This window comes from Camelus bactrianus, chromosome 10, assembly GCF_048773025.1.
Source record: "Camelus bactrianus isolate YW-2024 breed Bactrian camel chromosome 10, ASM4877302v1, whole genome shotgun sequence".
Classification (NCBI taxonomy): Eukaryota; Metazoa; Chordata; class Mammalia; order Artiodactyla; family Camelidae; genus Camelus; species Camelus bactrianus.
Window position 1 is genome coordinate 34152537 of NC_133548.1, and position 17770 is coordinate 34170306.

Sequence of the window (17770 nt, forward strand, 5' to 3'; positions counted from 1 at the left end):
ACATAAGGGGAGGAAGGCGGTTCGCTCTCCTCCAGAGAATGTGAATCAGCCCTGCAGAAGAGGCAGCAGGTGCCACGCCTCCCCCCACCCACGCCTCGCCCTGCTCTGGGAATAGAGGGAAGGCCCAGGAACTCACCCACTCGTGATGTCGTCTGCCCGGATGTTCTTGCTCAGAACGTCCCCATCGCTCATGTAGCCAGGGGCGTCCATGCCGAGGCCTTCCAGGTCCATCTCGTCTCCTGCCTTGTCCGAGACGTCCACGTGGCAGACGCCACTGCCCCTGGAGGCCAGCTGCCTCCGCAGGGGGGCGGAGTACACATAGCGGCCTGACTCGGCGTTGATGAAGCGGCTGGCGTTGGCGCGGGGCGGGTACCCGTTGCCCATGGAGGGGGCATCTCCCGCCTGGAGCCGAGGGCTGGACTGGCCGAGCCTCCAGGAGAGAGGGGTGGGCCTGCCCGTCAGGCTGAGAATACTGCGCCCGCTTATCTCCGTGGTGACATTGGTGTCAAACGTGGTTTCCAATGTGCTAAAAACACAAAACCAGCCTTGGGTTAGAACCCAATGTGCCTGGGAGCCTTTGCAGTTCTTTAATTTTTTTTTCAGAATGATGAAATATTTCCCATATACAAAATAGGAACAAATAATAGGGACCAACACACCACCCAGTGCCAGTCCTTCGTTAAGACGAAGCTGCCATCTACGTGACATTTGCAAAAGCCCAGTGGAGACTTTTCCCCTAAAACATGCTACAAGATACCCATTTCCAATTACTTTAAATAAATGATCTTAACCACTGGAATCTTCTTTCCAGCCCAGGACAGGAAGCAGAAAATGCTGGACTGGTGAGGATGGGCAGCCGCCGCCCCCTGGTCCAAGGATGCTGCATCTCAGCTCTCCTTTCCTAAGGCAGGATGTGCGCGTCCACTCCAGAGTTTCTAAGATCATTTCACATCTTCAGCTCCCTCTGGACAAAGCAGGTAGTGAGGGCCCGGATTTTCTAACTCTGTAATATCCATTTTCCCCCGACTTTTGTGCAAAATGACAACTACAGTTCGGTGGCAAAAGGCCAGGAAAGAGTGGTAAATGCCTCTGCTCGAGATCTGGGATCTGTAATAAATCAAACTAGCTGGGTCTGAATCTCAGGAGACTGAGATGTTCCTGGCCGTCAAGAAGCCTCTGTTGCAATCAGTCCACTGTCTTTCTAGCCTTGCAGGTCTTATGGCACCATAGACAACCAGTGTACTCAGAACTGCGCTAGCATCTAGTAACTGAGCCGAGAGAGCGATCTTTCCCATAGGAGAAAAAGCCTGGGCTCTCCCTCCAGTCATGATTACCATCCTAGCCCAAGCCAAGAGGTCCACCAAGCTGTTGTAATCCACAGTAAGTCATCATGGCAAAGATGGTGGAAACAGCGGTACTTCAAACTCAATCACAGAGTCAGGGTTCCAGCACCTGGCTCCACGCCGTCGAGAATCTACGGACTTATCCATGTCCCCTGGACAATTTACTCTCCTCTAAAGAAGAACCAGTTTGTTGCCTCCACTGTTTTTGTTTCCCTCCAAACCTGGAAGCAGTGGGCCTGACTTTCCTCACATTAGGAGCCCCTAAGTTTCGGGTCCTGGTCTTTAAGAACCCACAGTGCTTAACCCTGATCTGTCAAAGTTGCTGGCAGGGAGGAAGCCCTGCAGTCTCCTTGCTGTATTCATTTATCAAAGACTGAATGAAACTGGAGAAGCAAAGGAGACCCTCCTTCCACCCAGGTGCTCACTGGGGGCAGCTGGGCCTATACTGATTATCAAGGCCAAACGCAAACCGTGAGACCTGGTTCTGCCAAAACCAAGGGTGTCCCGGCGCTGCATCCTCTTCACCCTCTGGCTCAACAATGAAAAGAAGCTGATAAATGGTTCCAATGTAATCCTAGATTTCATCCAACGAAATCACGGTTTAAACACGATCCTACGTTTTTATAAATATTTCCGTACGTGTCTCATACACGTGCATGACTAACAACATTACGGAGTGCTGTGGGTCAGAAGACAGGGTAGGAATTCAAGTTATTCACTTTATCACACAGGTCAAATACAGTTCACCTGCTCGTTTCAACAGCACAGTATCGTTTTGGAAAACACAAGCAAGGGGAAATTTAAACGCAGCTGGCCTGCAATATCCTCTGTGGAACAGACTGGGCAAACCTCTGCTTTGGGCAGGGTCCTGTCTCTACTGGTTTTTGTTCCTGACACTTCTGCAAGCCGCGCGGCATTCTTGGGTGAATTCTAACATATCTGGTGATCACGGTTATTTATTCCATTATTAACCAAATCACTTTGCTAGCGGCAGGTGCAGCCATGTGAAAATCAAGTTACTAGCGAGCTCAGTATGGCGATTCGCGCTCCAGGTACCTGTGTGTGACCTGAGTGCCCCGTAGGCTGGACATGGTCTCCTCCAGGTTCTGCCGCAGATCAGCGATGTTCTTCACTGTGCGCAGTCGCCGAGCCTCCGGATCTTCCCCTGGAGAGATGAGGGTGGAGAAGACTAACTCTCAGAGAGATGGTGAGATTCATGGGAACAGCAATCACACCTGTGACCATAACTGTGTTCCCTGCTCAGGGCCTGGCTCACTGAAGGTGCTCAAGACACAACAGATAATGAATGAATGCATGCATGCATGGATGCCCAGAGAACGTATTAAATCTCAAGAGAGAAGTCCTTCTCCCTACGGGCCCCTCCAGCAATAGGTGAGGTCCAGCCCATGGGAGAAGCAAAGCACGGAGTCTGAGACATTACACACACTGTCTCCCATAAAGACACACTCGCGTTAGGTGTGACCAGTGCCGGGGAATCATCTTCCACCTGTGCAGGAGTAGGGGAGGCACTGTTTTCTTACCCAGGGGTCGTATCTTACCCAGGTGCTGCTATCCACTGGCCTCAAGTGACACATAGTTAACTTGTCGTGGCTTAAAGATCTGCCCTTATTAATCACAAATATTTCTACGGAGAAAGGTTTGCCTTTTTCTTTGTTCAATTTGTTGTGTATGCCATCTCAAATTCTGGCTCCTCTCCTCCGTGGCTGAGTGATCACCCTCTCCATCCTTCAGATTCCACAACCCTAAAGGAGCACAGTCACAGTGCCGACCTCAAGGGGTGTCTGGAGGGACTAAACGGAGCCCTGAGGGCAGTGCCCGCCACCAGCACTCAACTCGCGCCAGCTGGTGCTGCAGAGAGGGGCGCATTCGAGAATATTCGGGCTCTCCGGGGGACACAGGACTTCCATTCTCCGAGCAACATTTCCCACTAAACACCTGGACCAGGGAGGTCAAGCTGGCACAGAAGTTGCTACACACAAGCCAGGAAGTCACGTGTCCTCTCGGAGCAGCCTCATGTCAGGCTGTCTGGCGACTCTGTTTTCCTGGGCTTACCGGGGGAAGAGGCAAAGTGAAACGCCTACAGCCGTGATGAAAGGAATCACACTTCTTCCCTGAGAGTGATTTCAGGAAGGCTGAGAAGACCACAGTCAAGGGTCTTTAGAAGTTGATGACTATTTTAAGTGCTAAGCAATACCGTTAAACAAATCTCCATAGAGGACTTAGCACACACGGGCAGCAGCAAGTGGAATTTACAGCAGACACCAAGTAGGACTTCCAGCAATGGTCATTCATAGGGCAACAGGCCCCTGAAAAATGTCATGGAAGCAACTTTCCTTCTGAGACAGATGGCCGTTTCCTCAGGTTATCCTCAGTGTGGTGGGGCCTGGAGGCTGGGGGATGGGTTCAATGATTGATTATCTGGAGGAAATTTGCTATAGCAAGCTCTCTATCCTTGAAAACGCCTGTGTTTTCAATTTGCTCCCTCCTAACCAAGAGAAATTTGGAAGGCATTTTTCTCTTATCTGAAAAATGGTCAAACTTGCCTTTCTCACCCAATTCTTTAAAATACATATGTGTATGTACGTGTTCTTAAACGAACACAGAGATAAATGTCTACTTTACCTTCCTCTCGTGGCCTTGGAGGAATGTAACTGCATCTATCTCCTGAGCCATCAATTAAATATCTCTTACTGCCAGCTTGGCCACACTTTATCTGTGTAAAGGCTGCCAAAAAAGTACTGATCCTCTGGATAGCTCTAGGCCCTAGTTTTCAAATTACCCTCATTAATTAACTTAATCACACACAAAAGTGTAGTAACTATATTTGTAGGCATACCTTGTCTTACTGTGCTGTCTCTTTATTGCACTTCACAGATACTGTGATTTTTACAAACTGAAGGTTTGTGGCGATCATGCATCGAACAAGTCTACTGGTGCCATTTTTCCAACAGCATTTGCTGTGTTTCTGTGTCACACTTTGGTAATTTTCACACTATTTCAAACCCTCCACCAGCAAAAAGATTATGACTCACTGCAGGCTCAGATGATGCTTAGCATTTGTAAGCAACAATGTAGTTTTTAATTGAGGTATATGCATTATTTGTTTAGACATAAGGCCATTGCACATTAATAGACAGCAGTATGGTGTAAACAACTTTTTTAAAAACTTTTTTTGGTGTAAACAACTTTTACATGCACTGGAAAACCAAAAAAAAAAAAAAATCTGTGTGACTTGCTTTATCGCAATCTTTGCTTTATTGCAGTGGTCTGGAAGCAAACCTGCAATATCTCCATGTCTCTGCTAATGACCCATGTCTCTACTAATGACATATTTGCCTGTGTTAACTCTCCTTTAGAAATCCAAAGCTCTTCCACATGGGATGGAATCTTCCCTTTATTTTTGGTAACCCCCATACAAATCTATAGATGCTCAAGAAATATTTGTTGTCCAAAAGATGTCTGGTCCGTGCAGCCCTGAAGTAAAGGCAAAGATTTTGCATTCTGACAAATCAAGGTTTGAACAGCAGCATTGCCACCCACTAGCCACTTGACCTTGGACAAGTCACTTATCTTCTTCGAATGTTATCTGTAAAATGGGGATAGAAACCCTTCTCTCAAGTTTAGGAGGCGCAGATGACACGTGATACATCTGGCACAAAATGAAGGCTTGTTGAATCTGACCATCCTGTTTCCCTCTGAGGGGTCCCACTGGGAAACGTCTGCCCCCCGCCCAGCATATACCAGATTCCAAGAGAAACACAGAAGCACAAACCAGTAATCCACCTGCCTTCCTTAGGTGATCACGTTCTGAATTGCTAGTTCTGTCTGCTTAGAAGATGGCTTTAATGTAAGATTTTCCTACCAACTCATAGCCTGAATAAAATAAAAATGCAACCATGCCCCGGTGGAAATGGCTGGGCCCTTTCGGCCCATAGACAGAGATCTTAAAATACCGAGTGAGCTATTCCACGTCTCTCTGTGCCCGACCTGCGTCTGCCAAGGGCAGTCCTCCCTCAAGCCACTGGCCACAATGGCGAGAACCACATTCTGACCAAACAGAGCAGAGTGTGAGGATGTCAGGGTGTCACATAAGGAACACGGGCAGAATATGGGACTTTTACTTGGAAGAAGGAGGCTAGGGGCATGCCGCTACATGGAAAAGAACAGAAATGGTCTGTTGAGCTTCAGGAGGCTGGGTTATATCCAGTGATTTAGAAATGTCAGAAAAAAGAACTCCATTACCAGTTAAAGCCAACAAAATATGGGAGGACTCCCTTATGAAGGAATAAGCTTTCCGTCATGAGAAATATTCAAGCAGAGACTGAAAGACGATTCACCAATGAATGACAGAAGGGATTCACGGACCGGATAACACGCAGATGTGGTTCCTTCTAACACTACAATCCAAGGTGCATGTCTCACCTGTAACGCTATGTAAGTGACAGAGCACCATGGGGAAATTCACCTACTTGCATAAGTGAGGGGAAAGACGCAGCAATTGATCAAACAGTCTCATAAATGTCCACTTCTAAATATAGCCACTTACTGTCATTTCAAGGGATCGGCTGTAGGTAAGTTTCAAAGGATCATGCTATATGTAGCATCCCCATAAAATTATTCGCGTGGTACAGCCCACATGTGAGTTCCACCACTTGAATGTAAAGGCAAGCTATCCTGGTTAAGAAATTTTCCTTAGCAACCAACACCCTTTGACCTAACACCAACGAGTGCTATGCTTTATCTGGCGTGACTGGCTGCACAGTCCTGGTCCCCAAACCAGCTGACAGCATCTTTGGCTTCCTGAGCTCTTACTTGGTTTTAATGTCCTGATGCAGAGGAGACACGGGGAGAAAAGGGGTGAAAGGATCCCAGGCTGTCGTCTGTCGCTCTGAAATCGAAGTGCCGTGTGGTGTGTTCTCTGGCTGCCACTTTTGCTTTTCATGTTGTGAATTTCACTGAGCCCCCACATCTGACATAATCCACACTCCTCCCCGGGACACACATCTGATGCACCGGCCTGGCTCTTTTGATGTGTGCACATAAGAACACAGTCTGGAATGTGTGTGGAGACCTGAGGAGTCATCTAAACTCCACACCCTTCTCCTGAGAGCTGGCCCTTTTCCTGCCCTCCCATGTCCTCACTGGCAAGGGAGCTAAAACCTGAGAAAGAAATAAACATAAAATCAATGCCAAATGTGCGGCCCTGAACCACAGTAAGATGGATCACTTACTTACAAGTGGCTTAAAACCTCTCTGGCCCATCTCTGTGCCCAGCCAGCAGAACCAGAAGGAAATAGTTAAATCGCTCAGATCCTCTGAAATTAATACTCAAAGCTAGTGGTCAAACGGGTAGGAGTCGATCATATGGGCTGCAGACCAATTCCACAGCTGTAATGTGGCTATGAAAATAGAGGGGCCATGGATATTTAGTCTAATAATGGATTTCAAACATGGATTTGATTTTTACCCCAACTCTGGAAGTGCTAAGATGTGTAAAGAACGACACAGTCACTGCTAAATGTGTGGGTCACGACTCACCTCCCCGATGAGACCTTGCCGAGACACAGGGCTCAGAGCTGGGGAATGGGGACCAGGGACAGAGATGGTGGCAGGTCAGGATGCACGGCAGTAGAAATTCTAATTCAGATGCCAAAAAGTTAGCATCTTCTTTAAGAATGTGATATACCTCACTTTAAAAAAATAAAATAAAAGGACACCAGGACATCCTGGAAGTGGAGGAGAAGCAGAAGAGGGAGCCAGCCAGAGAAGAAGGCAGGAGGAAACCCTTGGTGCCAAGTATCTAAAGGCTCTGGCCTCGAGTGCACAGACGCGAGCAGGGCGAATTTCTAAACACAGCAGCCAAGCAGGCCTCGCTCTATCCACGGCACTGTCTGCACGTGCAGCTGTGAGGCGGAGTGACAAGTAGCAGGCCTGGTGGTCAGGGCCTGCCACCTTTGGCACTTCTATTTCTGTTTCCTTAAGGACTTTTACATCTATAGCCCACAACTGCTGTGGTCACTTTACTAGCGATCATACTGCACTAATGTGTAATGATAAATGGGGAAGGAAGGAGGGAAGGAAGGAAGGAACAAACGAACGAACAGTATAACACAAATAAACATTTGTGGAATTAAATATATGACAGGTGCAGATTTTATGTTTTTGTATAATATAATGAATGCCCCTTTAATCACCTTTGTCTTAGGTTATAGTTAAAATAAAATTTAGATATTTTTGTTTTTGGTAAAAGCAGCATGCTGAAATCCTTCCAATTAGTGGAGGGTGCTCAGAACAGTTTTCAATCAATGCTTCCACAAAGGGAAGAGGAAAAAAGTCCATTCATTTCAGAGTTCCCACGCTTTTTGGAAGGCCACTTCATCTGAAGAGTAACCAAGGAGGTTCAAAGTAAAGTACCCGAGCAGCCCAAAGCCCCTACATGAGCGAAGTAGGGTTATCCTAAAATAAGATTTGCCAACAGATAAAAGACTGACAATTCTGGGAAGGAGGGAGTAGACCATGAGAGAGAGAGAGGAGGGAAAGAAGGCAGTAAGACACAAAATAAATTTGTTAGTCTCATCTATCAAGGCAACAGTGAAGCAACTTCACATCCAGCTGGGTTTGGGCCCCTCCAGCAGGTGGTTGCACGGGAGGCCTCCTCACCAAGAGACACGGCATTTCCGGGTGCCATACTCACCAGTGAGCTCCTCCAGGGCAGGCTGTCCACTCTTGGTGTAGTGGCTGGGCTCCATGGTCACACCCCCTGAGCTGGACTCGGCAGTGACATTCCCTTCGGTGTCTGTCTGGGACCTTCACACACAAATTAGAGCAGACACATTTGTCACAAGCGGTGACCACCACATCTGAACCACTGGAGTCCGACCCCAGCCCCCACCATCACCTCCTTCAGCAAGAAGCTTTAAAACAGAACAGACTGACACTAAATAATTCATTAGCGCATGTGGAGCGACGTTCTAGAAACAGAGAGAGCTACCGACCTGGAAAAGATGAAATATTCCTCACCCAAATGGAGGATCTGCAATCCTTCACTGGGGACTGCGTCCCTGCATCCCCATCGGGGCGCCAGGTCTAGCCAGAAAAATGCTGCAGAGACCAGGTGGCTTGGATCACTTAACCAAAGAGCAACTTCTAAGGAACCAGCAACGCCAGCAAGCAAGCGATGACGCCACTGACATGAAGATGACTCCCCACGGGCCCCTAGATCCTCCTGACACAGCCGCCTCTGGAAAGCTGACTGTACAACCAGCCAGGATTGGGTGCCAAGCAGGTGTGTTTGCCCTCTAGGTCTGATTCAGAGCTCAGGTCTTCTGAGATGCAAGGTCTCATTGATCATTCTTTCAACACATGACTGAAATCTGTATTTCCCCACACTTTCTCTCCATGCCCTTATTTGTCCAGCAAATCAAGGCAAGTGCTTCGTGCCATGTGCTCTTACCACAATTGCCTCTGCTTTTTCAGGGTGTCATGCAAATGTCTAATTACACTCAGACACATAACCCTGGGTATAACGTTATTAATTCATTAGCATCCTGAGCTAATTCAACCAGATTTAACGCTCTGTGAAGAAAATGCTTTCCATTTTATGAAATGTCTATAACAGGCTGGGGCGGAGGCACTGATAACCCCCACATCGTTCATCCATACTCCCTGCCTCTACCTTCCTACTGGTTCCGTCGGTTCCCCGTTCCTGTCATCTCTACCTCTACAGGACTGTGATACTCCCAGGGCTCCTCTCCATCCCTTGAGCAGACTCCAGGCTCTCACCATCTCTGCCGAGGTCCTGGAAGCACTCTGGGAACAGGTGTGCTGCCTCTAGCCTAGAGGTTGCAAATGACAGCCAGGTATAGAAACCGGCCCATGGATTTATTCTTATTGGTCTGTATGGTATTTTAAAGCTCTTTAATTCATTTCCACATTTAAAACTTGGGAGATTTTCACAGGAAATCTGGATTTCTGCCTTCTCCCGGGAAAAACAAGTCTGGAAGGACTGAGCTCACGTTCATGCAGGGTGGCACCTGCTGGTGACAAGTGGTGGCTGCTCCCTCTAGAGAGGCATGGGGTGCCCTGTACCACTGTCCCGCTCACCCGGAACCACGCATGTGGATGGCCTTTGTGGGCCCAAGCAGGCATCCGAACCACGACCTCTGTTCTGGACTGTTCCTAGGCCTGGTCCACTCCCCACTCCCTCCTCCACTGATCTCCGTGATACTGATGTGATCCTGTCATCCACTGGTTAAAGGCCTCCGATGGTTTCCCGCTGCCCGTGGGATAAGGTCTCAAGTCCTTTTTATGGTAGAAGATGCCCTACATTGTGGGATTCTCCCTTCCTTCACTTTCAGCCCCATCTCCTACCACTCCTGCCCTTTGCACACAGCCCTGCCCTGTGCCCCACCCACATGTGGTTTCTCTCAGATCATACCCTGCCCTTTACAGTTTTGTCTTTGAAGTCATCATGACCTCTGCCTCAAGGCGCTTTTCCTCTTTCTTCCTTAGTTTGCTCCTAATCTGCCTTTAAGGCACAGTCCCCACGTCATCCTGGCCTGGAAGTCTTCCTGACTCTGCCATCAGACAGCTCCACGTTCTGCACTTATCTGCAGCACATTCCTTATTCTCTGGATGCCTACTTATTACAACATGAGCTAATTAATAGACTAAGAGCTCTCTGACAGCAAAGCTTGGCTCTTTTGACGTGTGCACATGAGAACGTAAGTGCACAGACACTTGAGCAGGGTGTGCTGAGTGAACACGTGAGAAGTTTTTAAGTCTAGAAAGAGGCTAGAGAGTACTGGAAGGAGCAGCAGACTTGGGGGCAGAACACTGAGCTGGCTGCAGTCTGGGGTCTCTAACTCGATAGCCACACACATCTGGGTAAGTCACTGTACCTTTCTGAACGTCTGAGCCCTCATCTGGACATCAGTGGGTAACAACAGCGACCTCCCCTGGCTGCTACAAAAATTACAGGTGAATACAACACAAAAGCACTTAAGTGTAAAGCAATGGAGGTGTCCAGTGTGACTTCTGAATTGATAACTATAATTCATTACCAGTAATTCTGAAAAGTGATTTATCTTCCTTTTATCCCTTGGTAACATCACTAACATGGAGAGGTTCTGGAGGGAACACTGTAAGTTACACACAGTGAGCTGTAAACTTGAGAGAGAATCTTAGAGCATAAGAGGAGTCTAAACCATTTTCCAAAATCCTCTAATTTAGCCCCATCTTCTCACTTTACAGGTGAGGCTAAGAGAGAGGCAGTGATTTGGAGTCAAGACTGCTTTGTGGTTAAGCACCTGGTCCCTCGAGGTGGACAGACTTGGCTTTAAACACTAGCTCTTCCAGCTATCAGCTCACTGACTCAGAGCAAGTTGTTTAATGATGCTAAGGCTCAGTTTGCTTGTCTGTAGAATGGGGATGAAAAGGTACCTAGCTCATGGAGTTGTGAGAATGATCAAACCAGCTGGGGCAGGCCAAGCCCATGGCTGGGTCTCTACACACACTCGGTGCATCTTCAACAGCTGTCCCTACAGCCAGGTCCCAAGGCCACAGAGGGACTCAAATGCTAATAAAAGGCAGAGTCCAGGCGTCCTGATTTCTACCCCAGCGCTCTTCTTTCCAGCTTGCTCCCTGGCATCTCAGGGGAGCCAGAAGGACATCACACGGGGTCGGTATTAATGCTAAAATACAGCTTGACAGACACCTTGATGTTTTCTCCTTCTTCCTCTTTGTGAGACATTTGCGTTTTATCATTAAGAGTTTTTCCTCTTATAGAAAATCTTGAAATTAAAAAAAAAAAAGAGGTTAAATGTTTTAGAATTTTTCAAATGATTACAGCCAAAAAAAAAAAAAAGGTGGGGGGGGAGTGGGACTGATGGTGATCAGGCTGTCACATATTTTAATTTTGAAAATGCAAATCAAGAATCTGGGAAGAGCAGCTTAAATATGCATTACCTCAAGGCTCTTAATGTGACTGTAATGATAAAAATGTCACAGGGAGCAATTCAGCGGCCTCCATGGTTCAGAGAACAACTGTATACAAAGCTGAGCATGGGGACAAGTGCTGAGTCGTTAGCTGAGCCTTCGCACCCTTCTCAGGACTGTGAGCTGAGCTGATAGCTTGACTTAATAAAAAGATGACCATCTCTCACTTAAAAAGGCCTGGTGGGGCCCACGCTGAAGGGGAGGGTGAACAGAGAAGAGGAAAAAGCTTCTTAGAAGCCTGGCAGTCCCTCACTGGCTGGACACGGCTGGTTGGACTCTGAAATCACTCGTTTGGACCAGCTGTTCTACCAGTTCTTGGCAGGAAAAGAAACAGAGCCAACTAGCACATAACTCAGGCAGGGAGAGGGGGAAGACCTAATTCTCTGGGAAACCACAACAGAGGAAAAATAAACGTGTGGGTATGAGTCTGTGTGCGTGAACAGGCGTGTAAACACACGCCTGAACACGTGCATTTGCAGGGTCTGTATGAATGTGCACTTGTGTCCTTACTTTCGTGTGACTGTTCACGATGTACATCCACCCTGACGGGTGTACGAGTGTGTGTGGACAGGTGTGCATGTGTGTACACTTAGGGTAGAAGCTATAAAATAGGAGCCTAGATTGTGACGTTGAATCACAGGCCCCCTTTACCTGTGGAGAGGTATTAGTTACCATTCAGCAGGGCAGTGTGGCCCACTGCCCTGAACAAGGCCCTGGAAACCCCTAAAAGCAGGGTTGGGGGGCTTCCATCTGCCCGGAGAGGACTCATCACACATATTAAGCATCACCAGGAGCCAGCGTCCACCATCCTGGTGGGGCCAGGAACACCCAGAGCCAGCACTACCTGGCTCCACGAGGTCTCCCCTGGTCCCAGGGACATGCCGTCTGAGACAGAGAGACTGAGGGACCAATGACAGACAGGAGGGAGTCATATGCCAACACCCAGGCTTGTCTCCCCAAATACAACTTGGGTTCTTTTGTTCTTCTAGAATAGTTCCTGCTCACCACTGTCCTGTCCTCCTCTCAAAAAATCCCAGCAACACAGGAGGGCCTGAAAAAAAACACTTAGTATGTGTGATGGGGTGAGAAACTGTGAGAATCTGGAATTTCAAGATAAGCACCTCTGTGAGAAGAAGCCTCACTCAGCATGATGGTTTTTTGTTTTGCATTTTTTAAAAGGATGCTTTAGGACCAATGTGGGAGCCTGTGGGGGATACCAAACCACCCTCCTCGCTGCTGCTCACGCTGCTGCTGCTGCTCCGGCAACGCCCCTGGCTCCCCACGTGCCGGTCCACTCCTCCTCATCCCGGATCAACGCACGTTTTACTCCCGCCCTTTAGCTTTCTGCACCCCTACCCTGCAGCGCTGTGTGATGGTCCCTCAAGCACACTGTACGCCTCTCTTAGGAGCTTCTCACACGGCACCTGAGCTGTGTGCCTCCAGGTCCCTGGAAGGCCATCCTGATTCCAGCCCTCAAAGACCCAGAATCCACCAGAAAGGCTCTTCTGCCCACAGGCCCAGGCTGGGCAGGCGGGCAGCCACTCCTACCTGTACAGGAAAGGCGCCACCGTGGCAGTGTTGGGGTGGCTGTATTGCTGCTGGGGCTGAGGTAGCTGGACACTGACAGTATTGCTTCCTGTGGTCTGGGTGGTCCCGACAGACCCACTGACAGTCTGGCTGCTGATGCTGTGGTTCAGGGTGGTCCCTCCTGGGCCTTTCCCTTCTGAGGATGCAAGGCTGGAGGAGGAACTGGAGTGTCGGCCATCTAGCTGGGGCTTCTGCTGGGGGAGCCCTGAGCTTGGCTTCCCACCCCGGCTCCGCTCCCCCTCCTTGGAAGGCGCGGGGGCACTTGGGGACTTCCCGGGCATGCTCTTCATCCCTGGTTTTGGTATTCCACTGTGGGAAGGGGCCGCAGCCTCCTTCTTGGCACTGTTGAGCTTCCCGCCTTTGGGGATGAAGCTGGCGATCTTGGAGGACTTTTTTGGCATCTCGGTCACTGCCAGCCCGCTGGGCTCTTCTCTCGGCCCCTCCTTGAGGTCCGGCCTCTCTGTCACCGAGGCTCTCTTGGCAAGGTCCTTGCTTTTCTCCTTTTCCTTCTCTCGCTGTTGTTTCTCCTTTTCTTTCTCACTGCCTTTCGGGGAACTCTTCTTGTTGGTCAGTGCCCTGCTGAAAGTTCTCTGGGCGATGCCCTTGAGTGCGATCTTGGGGCTGTTGGAGGGGGGCCCTGTCACAGACAGCGGGCGCCCAGCGGCCTCCATCTCTTCACTCTCCTCGAAGCTGGGCAGAATCTCCAGCCGCTCACAGCTTGTGTCCCGTGAGCCTGGACCCTCGCCTGCCTTGGAGGTCCCCTTGCTGTTGAAAAGTTTTAGTTTTTCCAGCATGGATCTCTGATTGTTGGGGGCTGGCTTCAGGGCTTCAGGGGCGGGCCGGGGAGCCTCCGGCGTTGGGGGCTTGACTGAGAGCGTGGTGGCTGTGGCACTGTGTTTCACGCTGACTGACCTGCTGCGCCAGGGCTTGGAGGCCGCGCCGGGCTGGGGGATGGCTGAGGAGGCGCCACCGCTCTCCAAAGCAGCAGGTGCATCTTCGATCATTCCGGGGTGGGAGGAGGCTGGGCCGGCCAATGGCTCTGCAGAGATGGGGAAGAGAAGGAAGCCTGAATTAAACCGGTGGACCTGCACTGATCACGAGGGGTTGTCGGCCACAGTGACATAGCTGACGGCTCCAACCCAGGTGCCAGTCTGCTTTGTGCATTACCCGTGGCTCAATTTAAACCCCACCTTGACTTCCCTGTGCTCTCCATCACCGTCTGTTCACATGCCCCCCTGTCACATTTGGCAGTATGCTGTGTGAAAGCACACTGATCTTAACATCAATGTGCATGAGACACAAGGAAACACACATTTATGGGAAAACACACAGCAACCCGCACCACCACTGTGATGGTATACAAATGATGTAGGAAGTATCTCAACCCATAACCCTGTTTCCTAGTTAAGCCAAACATTTGAGAATTATCCAACTTTAAGAATAAACAATGTAGCCAAGATTTTAAAACAGAACAAATCAAAAAACAAAACAAAACAAAACAAAAAACAGAAAAAGAGAAACCAACCAGGTATCATCTTCACAGAAGAACTACCCGTGCAAGTTGCTAAATCTCATCAAAGCATAACAGTTCTTCCTACACTGGCACTTTGAAACATTTATGAGCATGATGCAAGCAGGAGTTAAAATAAAAAAGGCATTTGAGCGTAAGAGTTTGAACTGTGCACGAGGTTTCACTGCACGCAGGAAAACATGCAGGTTATCTGAGAGTCAAGGCTTCCCCCTTGGTGCTCAGGGAGTATTTCCCAGGCCAGACTCTTCTCAGAACAGCCTCAAAATATTCCCAAACTAGAACTGGAATTATTCTGAGAAGGGTGGGTTCCAAAGGCATTCTGCTAGGCACTGAGGTGGCCTGGATCACAGACATGAAGACTGAGGCACCCCTCCTGGGGCAGCACTCAGAGCCACGCAGATCCATCCCCCATGTCGTGGCAGCTGTCAGAGAGGAGATGGCAGGGAGACCACGGAGCTCAGCACCGGCGCCCACCCACAGCCACGCCCGCCTGGCCCAGAGAGGATGCGGCACCTGGGCCCTCAAAGACACAGACGGCTGTGTCTGCAAAGCCACGAGGACGCGACTTACCCAGCTGCGGCCACTTTCCCCCGCGACGATTCCCTAGGAAAACTCCAACCGGAGAGGCTGGCCTTCCAATTGTCACAAGTGTTTTCGGTTAAACGGCTCATGTTTCTAATTAACTTTTGTCATCCGCATCTGCTCCAGTGCCCAGAAGCCTGGCGGGATTAACGGCTGCTGCTTCTGCTCTTTTTTCTTTTTTTTTTTTTCTTTTTAAATACCTACGTTCCACCGCCTTCTAGCAACAGAGTAAACTGTATATAGAGCGGCTTTTTATGATTTAAAAGTCAACGGCCGCCAGCGCCGAGTGAAGGCAGCCCCTTGTGGGACAGGAGCGCCGAGCGCGGGGAGAGCTCCCGGCAGAGGAGCTGCTTCCCTCCGCTCGCCGCTGCTCCGGGAAGCCGCAGCGCCAGGGTGATCCAACGCAGACCTCCCAATGTTTTAAAACACATACATCTTCCTGACTTACTGGGGATTTGGGTTTGGAGCGGGGGCTGCTGCACGATCCTCTCTAACCAAACTTGTGGGGCGTTGCTGGATCCTTTCCTGGGGAGAGCTGGGGACTAGCCGGGAAACAGGCCCACAGAACCCACACACACTGCCCGCCTTTCAGGGGGTCTCCCTGGGCCGGACGCTGCTTGGGGAGGGCCTCCTGGGTCCCACGAGGGGCAGTGCTAGGCACGTTGTGAAGAAGGGATTACTGCCCCCGTTTGACCAGTGGGGAGGCTAAGGCTCAGGAAGGCCTAATGACGGACCCACCCTCACAGAGCAGGAAATGGACATGGGTGGGATCTGAACCCAGGTCTCCTGATACAGTGTTCCCTGCGACAGCATTGCAGCTACCGCCTGTGATAAGGGACACATTTAAACAGCAGCCGCTTCAATGGCTAGACTGCTTCTTTGGGCAGTGCTTTTTCTACTGCTTAGGTGTACTCACGATGCCCACGATGGGGCACACACCAGCCTCGCCATGGAAAGGGGGCAGCCTATGCCAGAGACCAGCCCCCGGGAGGAGGTACTAGGGACCCTCCAATCCCCAGTCCCACTTCTCAGGACAACTGTCTCTTCCTTTACCAGGGCTCAGATCCAGGGCACAAGTATTCATTTATCCACTCATTTAATATATTCACTCATATCAAAATTCAGTGAGTGCCAAGAATATGCCACACGTTGTTCTAGGCACTTGGGATACATCAGTGACAAAACAAAGATCCTCACCTTCATGGAGATTACATTTTAGCAGTGAGGAACAGATGATAATTAATGTAATTAATACATTTTCTCTTGTGCTTTTCACATACTTTTCTTTTTCTTAAATGGAGGTACTGGGGATTGAACCTGGGACCTCATGAATGCCAAGCATGTGCTCTACCACTGAGCCACACTCAGCCCCTGATACATTTTCTAAAGGAAAGGGGCTCTAGGAACAGGTTGCAACAGTGTCCTTATAGGAGCTACAACAAACCACATCCAGAGTTACCTCGCTATTGTCCTAAGTTTCAGGCCTACTCCCCTCTGAGCAGAGGTACATGGATTCGTGACTTCTCTGCTCCCCCACGTTCCTTGGAATTCTAACAAAGCCCCTACCTAGCATTTCTTTGTATTTTTAACCCTAACACACACACACACCTAGAAATTAACCAACAATTAACGAGATAAGGACAGCCCAGAGTTAAACAGATGCCTGGCTGGTCTAAGAGAAATGCAGAGACTGACCGAAGGTGTGTGTCTCCTCCAGGAAAGGCGCCAGGTGCAGGGAAGGGGCTCACACAACGTAGGCATCATGGTCAAAGTTATTTCTCATGCCAAACCAAAACGGCTCCCAGAAACCCCTACCTAGCTCTTGAACACCAGCTCAAATGCCTTCTTCCTTTGTTAAGCTACCTGGGACCCTTGAGCTTAATGAACTGGCTGGTTTGCATCATATCACCTGGTATTTTCCCCTCTTCTGTTTCCCCAGGACACTGTCCATACCTCCCTGTAAAAGCATTTGGAGGGCCACATACTCACATCAGGCACTGGGAATAGAGGTGAGTAAGATACAGCTCCTGCCCTCCAAGAACTCACTATCCACAGGGGCAGCTGACCCAAACACAGAGCACGGAAACAATGTAAAGACTGTACGTGGGATGGGGGAGGATAAAGTTCGGTGGTAGAGCACTGGTTTAATCCCCAGTACCTCCATTAAACAAATAAACAAACAAACAGACTGTATATGGTCACAGGAGATCCAAGGGTTAGGATCTCAATTCTCCTCAGAGAATCTGGGAAAGCTTCACAGAGGAGGTGTGATGGATTGATTTGTTATTCCACTGGTCTGTGAATTCCTCCAGGGCAGAGGATCCCCCACCCCGACCCCTTCCCTGACTCATCCTCGTGTCCCAAAGCCTGCCTGAGTACAGAAAATAGTAAATGGTTTCTGAATTGTTGGTAGGTAATCTGGGCATTTGCAAGTCACATTTAAGGCAAAAGAGACCCAAGGTTTGTGATCGGTCATTAGGGTTTTGTTAAGATGTTTCAGCTCAAACTCAGGATCACGACTCAGAGCTTCAGAATTTCCACCTGGCATTTAGCCTGGGCTCCTCTTGAATGGGGACATTTCAAGGCTACTCATTATAGCTACAAGAAATAGTCCCTGGAGCTGATTCTGAATTTGGTTTCTAGAACAGAAGTTCCTGAGAAGGACACCAGGGCACCTGAGGATCAGATCATCAATACTTGGTGCTTATGT

The 17770-nt window shown here is 49.3% G+C and overlaps 1 protein-coding gene across 12 annotated transcripts in view; it reads right to left on the bottom strand.

Annotated features, from left to right (window-relative positions):
• NAV2 (neuron navigator 2) overlaps positions 1 to 17770 on the bottom strand; it is a 690492-nt gene that overhangs the window by 143359 nt on the left and 529363 nt on the right. For all 12 annotated transcript variants that reach the window (XM_074372244.1, XM_074372243.1, XM_074372242.1 and 9 more), the window contains 4 exons: positions 12909 to 13986; positions 8059 to 8171; positions 2400 to 2508; positions 137 to 526 (listed from right to left, as the gene is read on the bottom strand). In XM_074372244.1, coding sequence (XP_074228345.1) covers positions 137 to 526; positions 2400 to 2508; positions 8059 to 8171; positions 12909 to 13986 — 1690 coding nt within the window. The remainder of the gene's footprint in view (positions 1 to 136; positions 527 to 2399; positions 2509 to 8058; positions 8172 to 12908; positions 13987 to 17770) is intronic.